General features: G+C 24.3%; 1 protein-coding gene across 3 annotated transcripts in view; it reads left to right on the top strand.

Annotated features, from left to right (window-relative positions):
* The first annotated feature begins 1,130 nt into the window (after positions 1-1,130).
* LOC129614400 (uncharacterized) overlaps positions 1,131-19,838 on the top strand; it is a 114,628-nt gene continuing 95,920 nt past the window's right edge. For all 3 annotated transcript variants that reach the window (XM_055528983.1, XM_055528985.1, XM_055528984.1), the window contains exon 1: positions 1,131-2,219. In XM_055528983.1, the coding sequence (XP_055384958.1) occupies positions 1,874-2,219 (346 nt within the window). In that variant the 5' untranslated portion in view covers positions 1,131-1,873. The remainder of the gene's footprint in view (positions 2,220-19,838) is intronic.

The raw sequence follows: 19,838 nt of genomic DNA, 5'->3' as shown, positions 1-19,838 counted from the left end.
AATCTGAAACAGTATAACGAATATATAATTGCGATTAAATAATGCTCTCTGTGAATTTAATGGAAAATTTACGATAATTAGTTAAAAAATTTTTATTTTAAATATTAATTGTTTCAAAATAAATCTTGGTTATTTTGAAAAATATATTAAAGATTTTCAAATATTTATGGATTAGAAGGAAGAACTATGATTAAAGTTCATTTAATACAAAGACCTTTTGTTTAATACTTGTAAGATTAAATTAATTTTTTTTTTAAATTTTTAGGATAATAAAATTATTATTTTCCCTTTCTTTTTCTGAATTTTTATACGAATTTTTTGTTTATTGTTTGAAAAACATTTTATTATGTGTGTTGTATTCATAATTTTTCATTATTTTTTAGTGGAAATATAAAGAAAATAATTATATAAATTATAAAATTTATCCATAAACCACAAATTTTTGTCAGAGGTTCCATAAACAAACCAAAAATACAAATTAAGTTAAAAAAAATTCTATTTTGAAAATCATCCAAAAAAGCAAATGAAATCTTACAATCAGAAAATTTTCTTAAATCAGTATTAAGTTGTACCCGAATTATTAAAATTAAAAATACAAAATAATTAAAGAAAATATTTTAAATTTTTGACTACAAACTCTTCACTATAAAACAAAAAAATATGATTAAAAAAATTATATTTTAAAAGCGAATAAGACACAAACACATTTTCGTTATAATTACATAATAAAATCATTACTAATTATCCTGCAAACCAGCAAGAAATTATGAAAAATTAAAAAGTCAAAAAAACACAACCAATAATAAAAAGGACGAATGAAAAAATTTTTCCTCTTTTTTTTTTGTTTCTAAAAATTTTTGTTAAAAACTTTGAACAGCAAACTAAAAAAAAAACTCAACTAATAGCATATAAATTCTTCTGTGATAATAAAAAAAAAAAAATTAAATTTCTACAAAACAAAAAAAAAAATTGTTATAAAATCGTTTTTTCTTTATATATCTACAAATTAATACAAAAAAAAAAGGAATTAAGAAAATAATTAAGAAAATTTTGTTGCAATATTTATTATTATTCACGGTTTCATGGAAAATTTGAAAAATTTTAAATCCAAAAAAGGATATTAAAAGAAAACCAAAAAAATCACACAAAAAAACAAAACTACAAAAAAAAATCAAAAATCATTTACTGTTTAACAGTTTTAAGCTTTTATTTTTTTGTTATATTTGAAAATTTTAAAAACTTTAATATTTTGAAGAAAAAAAAACAGCAAGGACACAAAAAGGACAAAACGAAAAAAAATCTTCAAATTTTAAATTTAAATTTTGCAAAACATTGAAAATTAAGAAATAAGAAATTTTCTATATAAAAAATTTTCTTTGGGAGTGAAAACTTTTTGCCAAAAACGGAAAAAAACTACAATATAAAATCAAGAAAAAAAAAAAAACAATTTAAAATTCAAACAAAATACACGCACACACAAAGAAGAAAAACTTTAACGTTTCGCAAAAATTTATGAAAAGAAAAAAAAAATCTTTAAAAATATTTTATAATTTTTGCAATAAGCAGAAACAAACAAAAACGTAAGAGAAAGCACGTTAAAAATTTCAATTATTTCATTGAATTTAACGATAGCACATATAGGAACTGTATTTAAAGAAAAAAAAAACAACAATACCCAATAGTAGAATTGAAAAATAAAACTAAAGCCAAAAAAAAAAAATCTACAAAGAAAATAAAATAAAAAAAGAGCCAAAATTTAATTTTAGCTCCAACACCTTTCATATATTCACAAAAAAAAAAAAAAAAAAAATTTTTTTTTTCCTTAAACGTTTTTATTAAATCTTTCAAAATTAAATATCAAGAATATAACACAATGTTGGCAATGCCAACATTAATGATGCCAGCTGCTACGGTAGCATTAGGTAGCCAACCATTATCGGTTGGCGGTGGTGGTGGAGGTGGAGGTGGTGGTAATGTTGTTGCTGCTGCAGCAACACAAAATCATAAACCATATGAAACAAAATTATTAGCAATACATCAATCGCATATACAACAACAGCCACCGCCTCCAACACATCATCAATCTCAAACACCACAGCCACAACAACCGCAACAACAACAACATATTCAATATCAACAGCAACAACAAAATCAACAACAACAATATCAAATTCATTCACAGCAGCAAAGTCCACAACAATTGAGTACCCCAAAACAAGGTAAGTTATTTTTTTTATAAAAAATTTGGAAAATAAAATTCAAGAAAATCAAACAATCAGATTATTTTAATAATTTATTTCTCGAAAAGTGCTGTTTTGCAGTTTTGTAAAACGTAGTTTATGCTCAACCTTTATAAATTTTTTTTTTTACTATATTTCGCTCCAAATGTTGAGCATTATCTGATTATCCACATCTTGTGCACTGTATAATATTATGATATCAAACTTCACAGTTTCGATTTTCTAGCTCTGTTGAATATTAAAATAGAAATAATTTGAACTAAAAACTTCTTCATGATAGCATCACGGACGCATGTTCGAAGGACATTATAAATTTGCCCTGTTGTTTGTAACACTAAGAAATTATAGTTTGAAATGTAAACATAAGTATGTACGTTTTTAATCAGTATCGAATTCTGAGTCGATCTAACCATATCTTTCCGTATGTTCATCCATCCCAACGATAACCATCAAAAATTCATTGAGCTATGGTTATCAAATTTCCTAAAATGAATTATAATAAAATAAATGCTCAAACCCTATTTGAATTGAATGTAATCGAGACGGTGGTTCGGATAGCTACTCTACAATTTCAAAAGTTATTTGACTATAATATGGTAATTTCGCCCAAGCAAATATATTATTAGGGCTGTTATGTGTTGTTGTAAGACTTCAATGTTTATTCGGTTATATCTTAGAAACCTCACTTAAGGTATAAAACAGCAACTATTTTATGCAAAAACTGTTGAGATATCGTGAGCGCTCATGATAACTGTCATACACTATCATGCACTATATAAGAAAACAAAAAAATCATATGAAATAGTGTGGCAATTATCTCATATAATATAACTCTTAAAATCAGTAATTCGTACTGATATCACAAAGTTTACATGGCCAATTCTATCTACTCTAGTTTTATATTAAATTTTGAGACGTCATTTTGTTTTACAAAACCTGAATAGCATAACTAGTAAAGCATGAAAATTTCAAATTTTACAATTAAGTTTTTTTTTTTTGAAATATTTTAAATTAAGTGACTAATGTCAGAGATTGTATGTCAGATATTTTTATTTCATAACTCTAATCTAATTTTTTAAAGGTATATCGCTTCTGTATAAAATTTTTGTTGTAAAACGTAGTGTTCATATTTTTTATAAAGGATACAAGGTTAATTCTCTAATAATTGTAATTTTAAACTTTTTAACCCTAAAAAAATGTTGAAATAATTTTTATAAAAAAAAATATTAAATTGTTTAAATTATTAATATTTAAAATTTATTGATAAATTAATAAAAAATAATTTGTTTTTTTTTTATTCTACAAAAATATTCCTAATAGCCCTTTTAATATTATGCAGATCCTATAAATGTATACTAACCATTTCATATTAAAGATTGAAAAGTAGCATTAGAAATATACAACAAAATTTTTTTTTTAAAAATAATTAAATTAAATAAATTCTAAAATACATAATATAATTATTATTGTAATTTTTATTTTATTATTTTAAATTATATTTATTTATTATTCAAAATTGAAAATTTTTTTTTTGTTAAATTGACCCCTATCCATTTTGTGTGTACACAATAGTATATTTAAAACAATTATAATTTAAATAAAAATTGTTTAAACCATTATTTATTAAAACATAAAAACCCTCATTAAGGTCAACATTTTCGTTTTTTTTTTTAATATTTTTATTATTTTTATTTGATTGTGGTAACCAATTTTCATCATTTTGTTTACTTTTATGCATGTATGTGCTTACATGTATAGGTATAACTACCACATGAAATATGAAATCATGATGGAATTTTTCTTTTTGCTCTTCCCTATTTTAATTTAAATAATATTCTGTTGTATAGTAAATTATATGTGTATTAATTTAGAACAGGCCTGGTTGTAAAAAGTAAAAATTTTATGAAAAAAATATTCAAAAATTTTGTTTAAATTCTAAATTTTAGGTTTAATAATATGAAATTTTATTAAATACAATTTATGGAAAATTTTTTTAGGAAAAAAATTTTTTTTTCTATGCAAATTTACTAATTATACACAAATATATTTAAAATTTTTTGTTATTGTTTCGATTATATAAAAATATAAAAGGGATATTTTCTTTTGTAAATCATTTTTTATATATCAGACATGTAAAATTTGAAGTCCGCGAAAAATTTCTGAAATACTATTGAATAAATCCTCCTAACCTTAAGATAATTTCTGTTTACTCTCCCAATTTTGATGAAAAAATATAGGCACAGAATTCTATTGAAAATAAAATTTTCAATTTCATCACAAACTTTTGTACTCATACTCTTTAAATTTGATTCACTTAAGCAAAAATAACCACCGTAAATACATACAATATAGGAGGTTTGTTAAAATATTGTCAAATATAAATATTGAAAAAAATTTAATGTGACTACTCAGCGGCGGATCTAGCATATATGCAAAGTAAGCAATTGCATTGGGCGCCGAAACACGGAGGCGCTTTTGAAAGCTTAAAAAAACTAAATTTTAAAATAAAAATTTGTTATGAATTTTACTAATAGAACATCATAGTTGTGAAATTAATAAGTATGTGCTTATTACACTAATAATTTTAACTTAATGGAAATTTCTTCATGCAACTGCAGAACAGATTGATGACGTAATCAAAGGAACGAGTTAAAGGCAGAAAAATTAATTAAAAATTTTTTTTTCTCCTCGAACTGGACTCGAACCAGTGACCTACCGCTTTCTAGGCGGACGCTCTACCAACTGACCTACAGAGGCAAAAAAAAGAAATTTCCATTAAGTTAAAAATAAAAATTTGTTCTTTTGCCTGTCTGTCAAAATTTTTTGCCTTCTATTTACAGCGTAATTAACTTAATAACATTTTACAATACGAACATTGCAAAAGAAAAATCTTGCATTCAGAATGATAAAATAAGAAGAAAATGATTTATTATGGGCAACTAAAGACGGAGGGAAGGCATTTTTGAAAAACCGCGTAGGGCACTGAACAACTTAGAACTGAGCCTTTGTCTACCCAAGATAATATGCTAATAATATAAATAATAATAGCTCCAGTTTTTAAAACAACTGCTCTACTAATTAACTTTTATGCTTTCAAGCAAAGAAGTGCAAATTTTCGTAAATAGTAACAGTCTAAAAACAAATATTTTTTTTAAGTTTAGAATCAATTATGTGCATTACTTGGGATTATAGGTTTATAGTAAATCATTTAGAATTAAGTATGCAGAATTTGCGCCATTATTTATGCCTATTTGCATTTCGTTATTCATATGAAAATTTATTATTTTTAAGCATTAGAACCTTCACTTTATTTCGTTTAATGAAGCTATTTTGCAAGATCAACCTCAGATGTTAAAATACATTCTTACATTCAGACTACTTACATTCTTTGCTTTTCAAAAAACGCAGTTTGTTAACGAGTATCCAATGGTAATGCAATTCTACTATTAATGGTACTGAAACATATTCTTAATTTAATTTATTATACAAATTTTTCAGTAATATAATGGTTATAGCCGGCTATAGAGTTTCTGATATACAATGGTATAATTTCATTTACATCATAATTTTCAGTCTATTGTTTTAATTTTTTTTTTTGTAACAATATTGATTGCAATTTTTAAATTTAAGGACTGAACTAAATATTTACTACATACATATGGAGTAAAATGCTCTTATTATATACATTTAATGCCTACATGAATATTTAATCAAAATATATATAATAAAATTTACGAGTAAACATTTATGTAGAATTCAAAAAAAAAAAAATATTGTAATAATTGCGGTTTATTTATTTTGTTTTTTCTCATCCATAAATATTATTTTATTTGTATAAGTATTCGTGTATACAATGGACTTGTACGCGTAAATTTTATGGTAACCAATTGAGGAAAAATAATGAATGGTAAATTATAATAAAGTATAAAAAAAAAAGATTTAATTACAAGGGTAAGGGCATATTTAAATGAAAATATATAGAATGCGTATCGGATGAGTGGAAAATAAAGTGGAAAATAATAACAAAAAAAAAAGAAGAGAAAAAAACTTCGAAATATTTTTAAAATTTTCATATTGACCTCGTATTGACAGGATATTTAACCATAAATCGTCATTATCACTATAAAAATGAACGTTTTTCATATTCTTATGGAGTGTTATTGTTCAAGTTTTGGTTTTTTTTTTTTTTTTTTGAAAAAACCATTTTGTTTTACAATTTTCTTATTACATAATTTATCCTTTGCTATACTCTATATGATTTTTATATTTAATTTTTATCTATATATTTTTTAATACAAAAGCTTTATGGTATATTTTATAAATTTATTTTAAAAGTGAATTTTACTTAATACATTTTTTTTTTTGCATTAATTTACAACAATAACTTTTGGTGATTGATATTTTCATTAAATTAAAGAATTGTTTTCAAGTACTCAAATGAATTACAGAAAAATTATTTTACATATTTTTTTTTTTAATATTACTTATAAAAATTTAAATTGTAGAATGAACAGTTATAAATAGTTAAAGATGATCTTCTGGCGTCTGCTGTTTTCTTTTTCATATGATCGAAATTTTTTACTTTCGCTTATACCAACATTGCGTCCATTACATATTAAATTTTGTGTCTTAGGTTTTCAAATTGAAATATTTGAAATAGTAGGTTTCGTGTTGTTAAGATTTGATGCCCCAAATCGTATGCAAGAGTTAATTTTAACAAGGCAATTTGGTAGACAGCAAAAGTTGACAAAGAAACTCGACCAGAAAAGAATCAAAGCTAGTAAAAGCTGGCTGATGGCTACATTATCTAATTGAAATTAATACATGAATATTCATGATTGCATACTTTTAGGATGCGAACAAAAATTTGCAAAAAAAAAAAGAAGAAAAATGTACATAAACCGGATTTAAGATAAAAATTAATGTCAACGGCAGTTGTTTGCTTACAATTAATTTCCAAAAAATTATATTTTTGGGATTTTGCGGGTTGTAACTTCTAAATAAGGGAGATAGATACAAATTTTCTTCGAGGAAAATAGTTGTCTCGCAAATATCTATTTGCATATAAGATTTCAGTTTTCTATATCTTAAAGGGTATTAAATTAAGGTAAGCAGGTGTACGGACGGACTAACGAACATAGTGAAATGAATTCGCACTTTTTAACAATTTTGTTGGGTAATTGTGAAAAATGTACCCCTTAAACATTAAATTGACATTAAATTGACATTAAATTGGTATTAAAACATATTATGTAGGTGTGTATAATTAAAGTAAAACACACAAATACCTGCGATTAACAATCATTTCATGGAATATTAGAAGCAAAACGAGGCCGCAAAAATGCTGTTTTATGATTTAGCACGTTAAGGTTTTTTGAAATAGCCTGTGTCCGCACAGTCAATAACAAATCTCAATATTTTTAAAATTTTTAGCATACTTTTATTTTTTTTCAAACACCTTTGTCCTTTTTTTATTTTCACAATATTATTTAGTTTTTATATTAAAATTTGTTTTGAAGGCGTTAAAGTTGTTAGCATTTATGTGGGTTTTTTTTTGCTGCAATTCTTTATAATAACAAAAAACTTTGTATACAATTATTTTAATAAACCCAAATGCTTTATATAACCATGAGTTTTGCTTTCGTAATTTTAAATATAACAGTAGAAAAAAATATTCCTTTGTTTTTTTTTTTTTAAGTTTAAGAAGAGACAATGAATTTCACAATAGGTTCAAAGTTATCTTTATACTCATAGGCGTACATACATACGTATACACAAAAAAAAAATTCCTTATTCATACACACATGTTGTGTGCATGCAAAAAAAAAACTCTCTGCATGTACATGTATCTCTTTGGCTATGGCTATTATGTACGATCTTATTCTTTTTGTGTACGTATAATAAATGTTATCATTAATAGAAGCGAACAAAAAAACGAAAAAGAAGCACGAAAAAAAGAACACAGAGATCCCTTTATAAATCAAAGTTTTCCTTTTTTTTCTGAAATAAATTGCCGTACTTATTCTCTCATGTGCAGTCCGTTACAGTTGTTTTCAGTATAAGTAAAGAAAAACAAATAATATTAAACAATGAGAGAAATAAAAAAAAAATATCACAAAAAAAAAAAAAAGAGAGAAGAAAAAATTAAAAGTTTTTTTTTTTAAGTTGACACTAGTATCGCCATGCCAATTGTCAAATTTTTTTTATATCTTTAAGCAAATAAATTTATGGCAGCCTGCAGGGAAAATTAGTTTTGTTTTTTTTTTCTTCTCATATATAGCTCTTTTATCATTTAAAATAAAATCATTTTTAAATTTCTTTAATTTTTAACTAGATTGGCTTTTTCTAACTAATATTGTAGTGACTTAGAAACGTGTGTGTTTCTAATTTAATTGAGAGCTTTGCTTGGTGCTAAGTAAATCTTAAAACAAAAAGTCTGTATGAAGAGAAGCGACACAATCCAAAATTTCTAATATTATTTAATGTAATCGTTACATTTATAGTATCAACGAATGTAAATGACAATGTTTAAAAAGATTTAAACAAAGATGCACACATTCTCCATACGAAAGGGTGCCGTCAGGTGAAGATGTTTCTTCCAACATGCTTGAGAAACTTCACCGCGGAACTGTTGGGGATGAGCAGGAGCCGGGTTCGCGCTATTGCGAATTTTTTCACGGGTCATTATATGGTAACGTATCACCTGCATAGAATGGGAAAACCGGGCTCTACCCAGTGCAGATTTTGCGGAGACAGTTATGAAACTACCGTGCACATCCTTTGCGACTGCCCAGTACTGACTATCCGGCGGCGCAATTGTTTTGGTCAGGGTTTCCTAAGCGTTCGGAAACTGCTATCCAACTCCCTTAGGGATGTCTCCGACTTCATACTTAGAACAGGGATGTTGTAGGTGTGGACGTGGGGACGTTACAATAAGTTGCAAATGGCTGCGGTGGCCCGAGGGACACTCCTTCCCCACTTGGTTCTCTTAGAAATCTACGATCTATAATCTATACATACTCCATATATACTTTTAAACCTCAATCTGAAATTCAAACGTAAACATTCATGATTCAAAATAATTAAATTTTATGAAAATTATAGTTTTTACTGTTACAATTTTTGATTTATACAAGTCAGAACTACCATTAAGTCTTACTTATTAACTATAATATAAAAAAATTGTTTGGACATTCGAATAAAACTTCGATTTCCGGAATTTAAAGTATTTATAGCTGAGTGTAAAATACTGTGGTGCGCAAATGTGCGAGAACAAATATTTTTTATGAGTTATTGTAATCGTGACAAAATTTTAATATATTTCCGTCTGTTATATAAAATGAAGGGGTTCATAAAACAATTCAAAAGTTTTTTACAATACCGAAATGCTTAACAAGAAATGTTCATGTTTATTAACTGAAACGGCGTTTTAAACCCTATTATTTGGATTTTCATTTTCACTCGAAAATTATTTAGAGGCCCAATGGCTGCTTGTTTTATTTTAAATTTTTATTTCTTAATATATTCATTACATTATTTTGGCATATCAAAATATATTCTATATTCTATACAGACTATGAAGTATATGCATAAAATATTTTATTGTAAATATTTAGATTTTTAATCTTAAGATAATTTATATTATATTCAAAGATGACTTCATAAGAAGTCATCAAATTTATTTATTATTCAAAAAGTTCATTGTTATAAATATTTAAAAATTATAATATTATTTTATTATTAGCTATTAAATTTGGAATAATTCCATAAAACGAATAAAAAAATAATTTCTTTTTTTGTCTACTAAGAGTTCCAAAAGAGAATTTCGATTTATATTTCATATTATTAAAAAATATTTTATTATTTTTATGATAAAAGTTCTATAACACTTTTTTTTAAATTTTAATATTATTGTACATAATAAATAATACTTATAATACTTATGTACTTATGTGGCAATGTATGAGTATATACAGTAATTATTAATTATAAAATAGGGTCCAACAAACGGACTAAATAAAATGCTTTATTAAAACTTCTTTTAAATTCTTATTTTGTTTTCTTTATTTATGTTGTTTTTTTGTGTTCATTTTGTTTTTAGCATTCGGAATGCGTTAAATATACGAAAAATGAAAGGCATTATAGTGCAAAAGTACAGCAAAAAAAAAAGGGCAGAAAAAAAGAAGAAAAGTTTTTGTAAGAGAAAAAAAAAATAGTAAAGGCAACAATCATCGTAGATATTTCTCTATGGATATATATGTATATATGTATATGTATATAAAAAAATTTATCATATAATAATGTACGAATGTGTGTATCTATAAAAGAAAAAATCAAAAAGCAAACAAAATGAAGGCAAAAGAAAAAAATCTGAAATAACATAAAAGGACATAAACAGAATAAGAATAGTAACAAAAAATCAAATGAACGAAATAAAATATATATATATATACAATTAAATACACACATACACACACATTAACTCATAATGAGTCTATACAGAATGTGCGTATGTATGTATTTGTATTTTATGTACATATTACATAAATAATAACGAAAGGACATGAGGAAAAGTTCATATATTTTTTTTCTCCTCCTCCTCTTCTTCTTTTATATTATGCAAAAAGTCAACAAAACATACACAAAAAAAAAAATTAAATAAAATTTAAGTAAAACCAACAATAACTTCACAAAAAAAAAATAATAATAACTAACTGTACATCATATCGCATTGTGCAGTTAGTTACACATTATTTATAGAACAACAACAACAAAAACAGAACAAAAAAAAAAAATTTTTTTTTTATACTGAGAAAAAAGTGGCCTTTTTTTTCTCTTGTTTTATTTTACAAAAATAATAATAATAAAAAGAAAAACATAGAAATAAAAAGATAACAAACAAAGAAGAGAAAAAAAAAAACATAAAGAAAAGTAAAAATACAAAGCCATTGGCAATATTGTCATACCAGCAATTTCCTTCTGGTCTAAGTGTCTCCGCATAATAATGCCCTATGTTATCTCTACCATGTAACCTAAACAAAATCAAAGAAAGAGTGAGAGAGAGAGGGAGAAAAAACAAAAATTGAAACGATAATAATGAAAGAAAAGAAAATGAGAAACCCAACCAAACAAAACTATTATATTATTGTATAATAATTTTCGTACACATCAAACATACACTCATGCATTCACATTCTTATTATATTTTATATAATATGTAAATTTGCGTATAATTGAACGTACGAGTATAATGTCTATATGTATATTAATGTATGAAAATTGCTACATACATGTATGAATATAAAGCAAAATGTGTCAAACAGAGTGGGATTCATAAATGAGCTAGAAAAAAATGAATACGAAAAAATATCAAATTTTTATTTTTTATTTTTATTTTATTAATATACATTTATATATATACATAGTATATCCTACTTGATGTTATATGAAAAAACTTTTGAAATAGTGTCTACATATTTGCTTGTGGGAATATACATTTTTACATATATAATGGGGTGAAGGATAGAGAATTGTCCCTATACTATAGATTATGTTATAAAAATTAAACTTTTACTTACAACATTTCGGAATCTCCCTATATATTTCAAATTATATTGCTCACAATATTCACTTATTTTCTAATACTGTTTTATTGTTTTTTTTTTGTTTTTATTAACTATATCTACATATATATATGTATGTAAGCAGTTGTATATATGAACACACATTCCTACATGATATGCATATATATATATGATAAGTTCAACATTTTTCTTATTAATAAATTTTAACCCATTGTCAAGTATACGATTAAAGGAACCTTTCTCAAAATAATATTATTAAATTTAAAGTTAATTGATTGTTTTCGAAATTATTAAGAAAGTTTTATAAATTTCTTTTCATATTTAACATTTTCATTTTATATGCAGCTGTATGTAACAGGCGAATATATTTACAGAACAAAGACGGTTTTCAGATAACGGTGATTGATTTGTTATAGGGCTGACATAAAATATAATAATATATTTAAAATATTTTCACATGTAACTGGTCGATATTCAAGAAGGATTGTTAGATTTTGTTTAATTTTATTAAAAAGTTTAAACTTTAAATTTTAAAGTATAATATTTTCTTTAGAAAATTTTATAAATTTTTTTTGGTTGTTAAAGCTACTTTTCATATACCCACTGTATTCTCCTAATATCATAACAATCTCATGTTGTTTCATACTTTTGGAAAATTTTAGGAAATGGGAAATTTTTCACTGTCAATCTTTCTTTTTTAATAGAAATTAAATAAATCCTTTATCTCTTAGTTATACCTATAGCGAAACATGTTATAGAAAACTGAAATAGAGGAAGAAGATAGAAAAAAAATTTTCATTTAAAGGAGTTAATCATCTACTATTAAATAAGTGGCTTGTAAATTTTTGAAATTTTGGGCTTTTAATTTAATATCAAAGTGAAAAATGTCGTTGCTATTCAAGTATAGAAGTAGCATGCCGATATTTTGCTCCATTCGCAGAGTTTCGCATATTATTTGGGTTTCAGAAAAGAAAGTAGTTAAAAGATTTTAGTGTTTTTTTTTTTGAGAAACCGCTGCTTTGAGTATTTTGGTATTAATTGAACTCATATATACGCAATTTTTCTAATTTTATTAACAAAACGAAACTAAAAAAGTGAATTTTCTAATTAAGTTCATAAAACAACAGATATTATTTGAACAGAGCAACAAGGCACCTTTGTGTTGTGTCACAATGAAAGTTTAAATATCTTACTGAATGCATTTCAAAGGTATTTTCCACTCATTTGCTTTTAGTACAAAATTTCTATAGTACGGAAGATACGGGTTAATTTGTTAACACACCCGAACGTATAATATATTGTATACAATTTTACATTTAATGTTAAATATACTTATAAAATTTAAAGGGTATAGGCCTTCTCCTTTATATATACAAATATGTGTTTTATTTTTTCCATTAAAGTTTAGTTTTGTGAACATCCTGAATAATAAAAGATATAAAGTCAAGCTTTCTAAATAAAGTAATATTACTTAAGTATATATATTTAAAAGGACATTCTGTAGGATATTTAGAATTTCTGTTATTATTATTATTTTTTTTTTTGTTATTGTTGTCATTTCTTTATACTGTCTGTTAAAGAGAAAAAAAAAATTATGTAATAGACTAATTATAATTTTGTTTGAGGCTAAATTTCTATATCTTTATATTTCATATATGTATATGTATTAAAATCTTATGATTATAATGTGTGTGTATGCTTATACTTATTCTGTAAACATTTAAGAGGGTAAATTTAGAATTTTCTTATAAATGTGAAAATATAACCTGCTTTAACTATAATATTTAATAACAGTGTGTTGTTTTGCTTTTGTATAATTTTTGTTTTATTGAAACACTTTATAAAAGTGTTTGTTCTTACGAAAAGAAAATTTGATATTTCAGATTGTTATTGTTATCAATAATATTGTTCGAATATCGCCCATAGGAAGAATAACGAAATAATTCTATAAGTTTATGTTTTCATTATCAATAAAGAGTTTAGTAAAATTCTTTGAATCTTTAAAGAATTTAGTAAATTAAATTAGTATTAAAGATTATTTGACATTAGGAACATACATTATATCGTTGCCAAATATATGATTAATATTCGGAAAGTTGACGCAAAGTTTTAATGAATTATTATAGTTAATTAAAAGAAGTTTATTTTCATAATAAAATAAGTCGTCGATTGATTTTAAAATACCTTGCAAGCTATAAGATATTATTAGATTGAATTACAACAAACAGTGTGTTATGAACATTACGCTATGAACCGAAATAAACAAATTAATGTTATATTAATGTGTCGTTAATGTTATATTATGTGTTTATGTTAAGACGAATTGCTTAGGCTACGCATCAGTATTATCATACAAATTTATATTTTAGAAATAGCCAAAAAAATCATCATTTAGACGCAAAATTCAGTTATCAAATTGTCTAGCAAAATCATTATCATTTGATGAAAACGGAAAATGAAATTGTGGAGAGTTAGTAAGGGTAAGAGAGTTAGTAATGGCAGAAAACCAGAATATCACATAATATGTGGTTCTGAATCATTATAATTATAAAGTCATATATCACCTTACATGTATAGGTATCTCTTTCGAAATATGACTTCAAGTTGTCGGTTAGTGTATGCTTTTGTTGAAAATAGTGTTATTTCAATTTTGTTTTAATATCAACATAGTCTGCTGAGCTCTTTTACTTATACACTCGTTCCTCGCTTTACAGAACTAATATGTTCTGAAAATGTTGTCCGTACATCGAATTTTGTTTGCTTACATTACGTTACAGCTACATAATTTTTTACGTTAACTTATATTGGTATACATATATTTCTTGTTAATTTGCCAAAAAATATAGTAAGATTTTATTATTATTACAACATTAGACAACAAGAATCATTTTGTATTCTTGCATTTTAAAAATTTTTCATAAATCGAAAAAAATTTCATTTTTTCGTAAAAAGAGACTTTGGTTTAATTTTTGATTTTTGTAAAACTAAAATTCCGTATATCGAGCTTCCGTTAAGCGAGGGATGAGTGTATACCAATATTTCAATATACTTGGTATGCAATGCCAAGTAATTGATACGCTTAACTTCTGCACTGTTTTTTACTGCAATTTTGAAATCATTATATTTAAGACGTATTACCCTTAAATTTTAAATAATTTATAAAATTATCATCATATTCTATCCGTTATATAAATGTACATATGTATGTATGTATATCTTCTAAATGTAAATATATAATATTAAACTTAATTCAATTTAAAATTATCACGATCAACTTGTTGAATTTAACAACTTTTTTAATTTTAAGTTCACAACAACAAAAAAAAACAAAAAATAATCTAATCTTACGTAACTAATGTACAATGTTTAAACGTCATTTCTCCTTCATCCTCTTCAATATTTTGAATAGTGCTTATAAAATCATTAGTCAAAGTACAAAAAATATGAAAATAATAAAAAAAATGAAAAAAAAAACAAAAAGAAGATTATTAAATAAAATCATAAAAGCATAAAACATTAATGGTGGGTAGCAAAAAATAAAAAAAAATACGGCATAGAATAAAAAAAATGCTCTTCAGAAAAAAAAAAATAATAATAAAAAAAAAAAAAGAAAATGATTTAATTGCTTATAAACTTAATTGAAAAATCATAAAGCCGCCATTTTATTTTTTCATTATACCATCTAGAATTTCTACCTGTACATAAAACCTCTTGATTAATAAAATTTTTTGTATCTATACCTATATAATATACGATAGCAACTGTACGTGTCTATATTTTAAACAGACATACAGACACAGGTAGATATTAGTATTACAAGGTAGATGTGTTACTAAAAACAGAAAGCAAAAAATATACAAGAGATTTATGAATTATAAAAAAAAAAAAATCATCAACACCATCGCCGACATCATTCTCTGATACAACACTGTTGTTATACATGTACCTTCATACATAAAAATAGAGAATGACACAATTTTTTGCGCTCTGTTTTCTCTCTTCGGTTTTTTTTTTCTCATTTTTTTTTTTATACAGAAGTTTATTATCTTTCTACCTTTATATAAAATTCATTTAAATTTTCAGACAAATTAAATTCAAATAAATTGAAAGTTACAAGAACAAAAGAATCAAAAAGCAGAAAACTTAAATAAATTTTCATTAAAAAAAAAATTGAGAGAAAAAAAAAAGAGTTGAAAAAGTGAAAAACTAATTTTCCATAAAATTTTCGTTTTTCCAGTTTTATCACAACAGAAATTCGATTTAAAGAAAATAATAAAAATTTGTAATGAAGAGAGCAAAAAAAAACCCGACTGTTTTTGTTTTATTGACCCTTTTTCTTTTGCAATCCTTCATTTGAATTTCGGTGGTTTAATAACATTTTTTCGGATAAAAAAAAAAAATATTAAAGATTTTGAATATTTTTTGAATGTAAAATGAAATTTTTCAGTACTGGCGAAATTGGTTTAAGTATTTCATATTTTTAAATTTATTTTTTACACCTTCAATTCTCTAATTAATTCTGTGGAGAATTTATCCCTGTTCTTTTAATTAGAAGAGAAAAAAAGAATCATAAGAAATATTTTTTAGTTTTTTTTTGTTATTTTGTAATTAAATTTGTTCGTTGTTTATTTTATTGATTTTCAGAGATTTGAAATAATGCTAATGGATTTTGAAAAGCAGACTTTGTTCAATTAAAATTTAGGTAAAAATTTAAAAAAACTTTGTTTTGGTATTTTAAAAATATGCATAATACCCAATATAATTTAATTTTAATCCACGGACGCGACGCGTCATGGTTTATTTGAATAGTTAATAGGAAAATAAACACAAATATTGTTCAAATGGGTACATGAGTATTTAATAACATGTATTTGTGCATTAATATCATTCGGTATGTTATAATAGTGGATTTTAATCAGAGACGTGTATTACGAGTATGGGACTTGTATTCAAAGATATATTTTATTTATGGAATGTGACAATATGAAATTTTGCAAAATTGTAAAATTATAATATTTAAAATTAGACATTATTACAGGTAATACATTTTTGCTGAAATTAATATAATTATTAAAAATGTCTGAAAGTAAATATAGTTGAAAAATATAAATTGCAAGAAAAATAAAATTATGGTTTTGAAATTTTTAAGAATTGTATTTAATATTGTAATTTGCAATAGTTTTAATAGATTAAGGAATAATTTATTTTACATTTGTTTAAATGAACAATTATCCAAACAAATAATAGCACGCAATATAAATAGAAGATGGCAAATCTAACACTTTATATTTTTTCAATTATAAACTCGAAAATGTACAAAGAACATTTTACATTATATCACATTTTGCCTGAATAATCCTTAACCTATAGATATATGACAAATTTTAATTTTTAATATCTAATATAAAGAACAACAAAAATTCGCTGGGACATCTGTTGTTTGTAAATTTTTATTAGATAATATTGTGTCAAATATCTTAAAATATCGGCTAAAGCAATCTTTTTCCAAAATGGAATCATTATTAACAAATTTTTCTCTCATCCACTGAAAAAAAAGGTGTGAGAACAAAAAGAGTCTGATTTCTTCATTTATTTAAAGAAATTAGTATGAATTCTTTTTAATATTTGTTTCAAACTAAAAGAAGTTTTACAAATTCCTTTAATTGACAAGCACACTCTTCTGTGGGATTTGTCACTTATATAATTTAATTTGTAATTTTAAATGTCATATTATAACTTCAGGTTTGGGACTTTAATAAAAATTTTAAGCAGATAACGCCTTATAATTTAATAATTAGTCGTCAAATTGACAATCTCGGAAGTTTACGGAAACTTAGGAAAGAAGTATTTATTAGTATTAGGGTGGTTAGTATAAAGCGAAGTTATAGCCGAAAACAAAATTTTTATTCCTGCATTGTTTATTGGCATTTTATTTTACATTTCGAATTTACAAAATCTGAATTCTCAATATTAAATTATTTTTCCTGTAATTGCTTCTATAATCATTTAATACCGTAATTCTTTTTTGAACATATTGTACATACAAATAAGTACATCCTCTCATTATGGAAAAAAAAATATGCTTCTCTACTATACATATGTACCTATACATGCTGTATATATCACCCACTTATTCTGACAATTTTGTTGAACTTGTTATATACTTGTTTTGCACTATAAACAATTGCCCACGTTCACAAATTAGAAAATAATCAGGAAAATAATAAAAGTAATAGAACACGAGAAAAAAACAAAAAAAAAAAAAAACTGGTAAAGCCAATTTTCCAAAGACCAAAATTTATTTTTTATTTATTTATTGTTTGTTTTTTTTTCTATTTGTTTCTTCTTTTTTTTTTATTGTAAATAGCAATTACGAATGTCAAATAATAAATTGACGACGGAACAAAGTTCAACAATAATACAAAATGTACAAAACAAAAAAAAAAAGAAACAAAGTGAAAAGCGGTTTGTAATTTGTGTAAACCAACACAATTCTACACACGTATACAAACATAAATATATATGGATTTCTAGTATTTTTTTGTATATGTATACAAATGTACGTACATATATAAAAGGATCATTTATAATAATTTAACAATTTTTACTCTATTAAACTTTTTATTTTATTTTTGTTTCTTTTTTTTTTTATTTTTATATAAAAATTTAGATAATATTATAGCCAGGTATATAATCAATTCAACAGGTGTTTACTGGATAGTAAATTGCTGTCACATGTAACTTTTATTAGAATTGAAATTACTGGGAAAATTGTTTAGAAAATGGAACAAAATACAAAAAAAAAATGAAACCAAAATTAAATAAAATAAAAAAATTAGCAAGAAATAGACTAAAAATAAAAAAAAAATTCCATATTGTAATACTAACAACAATAATGCTATACAAAACATTAGTCGTCGTCTATAATAAAAATATAACAATAGAAATATAGAAAAATAAAGACTATAACGTAGGTATATAGAAACAATGTCATTTCTATAGGAATGGCAATTTGTGTATGTTTTCATATTGATACGTATGTAATCTATGTATAACATAAAAGTATTTTAATATCCATTTCAAATCAACTTAGGTATGTTGATATTAATATTTTGTGTATATTTTTTAGGTATACACCATATCGTATGTACGTATGTATCATATTTATAATAAAGACATGCACTAAGCAATGATAAAAATGTAAAATCAACAAAAATTTCAAAATTAATAACAATATTGCTATCAACAGGATATTTTTTTGTTCAATAAAACACTTTTCAAAATTACTTTATAAAATATTTATTTAATATTTTTGCATTATACCACCCCCAAAATATTTTGTTTATATCAAACATAAAATCGATTTGATTCATATTGGTCCTTCATTTTTTATTCCATTTCCTCTTAATCTTTTCTATTTCTTTAAACAGCGGAAGTTCGGAGATAGACAATTCAAATTTAAAAAAAAAACGAAGTAGGACCTTTCTTAGCTTAATAGATTCGGATAGCTGCCATACAAACAACAAAGCTATTTCTGAATATTTCAAAAACAAGTTTTTGTACTTATATTGTCAACGTGCAGGATATACTCGTAATTTAGTCGGTTTATTGACTAAAACGCGTATTGATATACGGACCGAAACTATATGTACAGACTAAATGTGGAATCAAATATTATTATTATATTAGTAATTATAATATACTTATTGTAATTATAGAAGGGGGTTCGATTGACCTAATTTTTGGTATGTTTATCAAACATTTTTAAATTTTATCTCAATAATGTATAAAGTAACACATTCGTTTTTAAAGAATCCTGGCGATTTATGTGCAAATGATGACTTATAGTCACTAAAAATTATTTAGTGATAGTAAATTATTTTGCGTTGCCAGTTATTAGGTAAATTTTGTTACGGCTAAAACGACGAAAAATCCATCAATATTAGATCAATGCTTATGGTTACCGCTTTTTGCAGCCGAATTTGAATACCATAAACTACAAATTAAATCGAAA

The sequence above is a fragment of the Condylostylus longicornis genome, unplaced genomic scaffold (assembly GCF_029603195.1).
Source record: "Condylostylus longicornis isolate FDR11 unplaced genomic scaffold, ASM2960319v2 ptg000107l, whole genome shotgun sequence".
Classification (NCBI taxonomy): Eukaryota; Metazoa; Arthropoda; class Insecta; order Diptera; family Dolichopodidae; genus Condylostylus; species Condylostylus longicornis.
The sequence above is the reverse complement of the archived record's forward strand: the minus strand, read 5'-3'. Positions and strand labels throughout refer to the sequence as shown.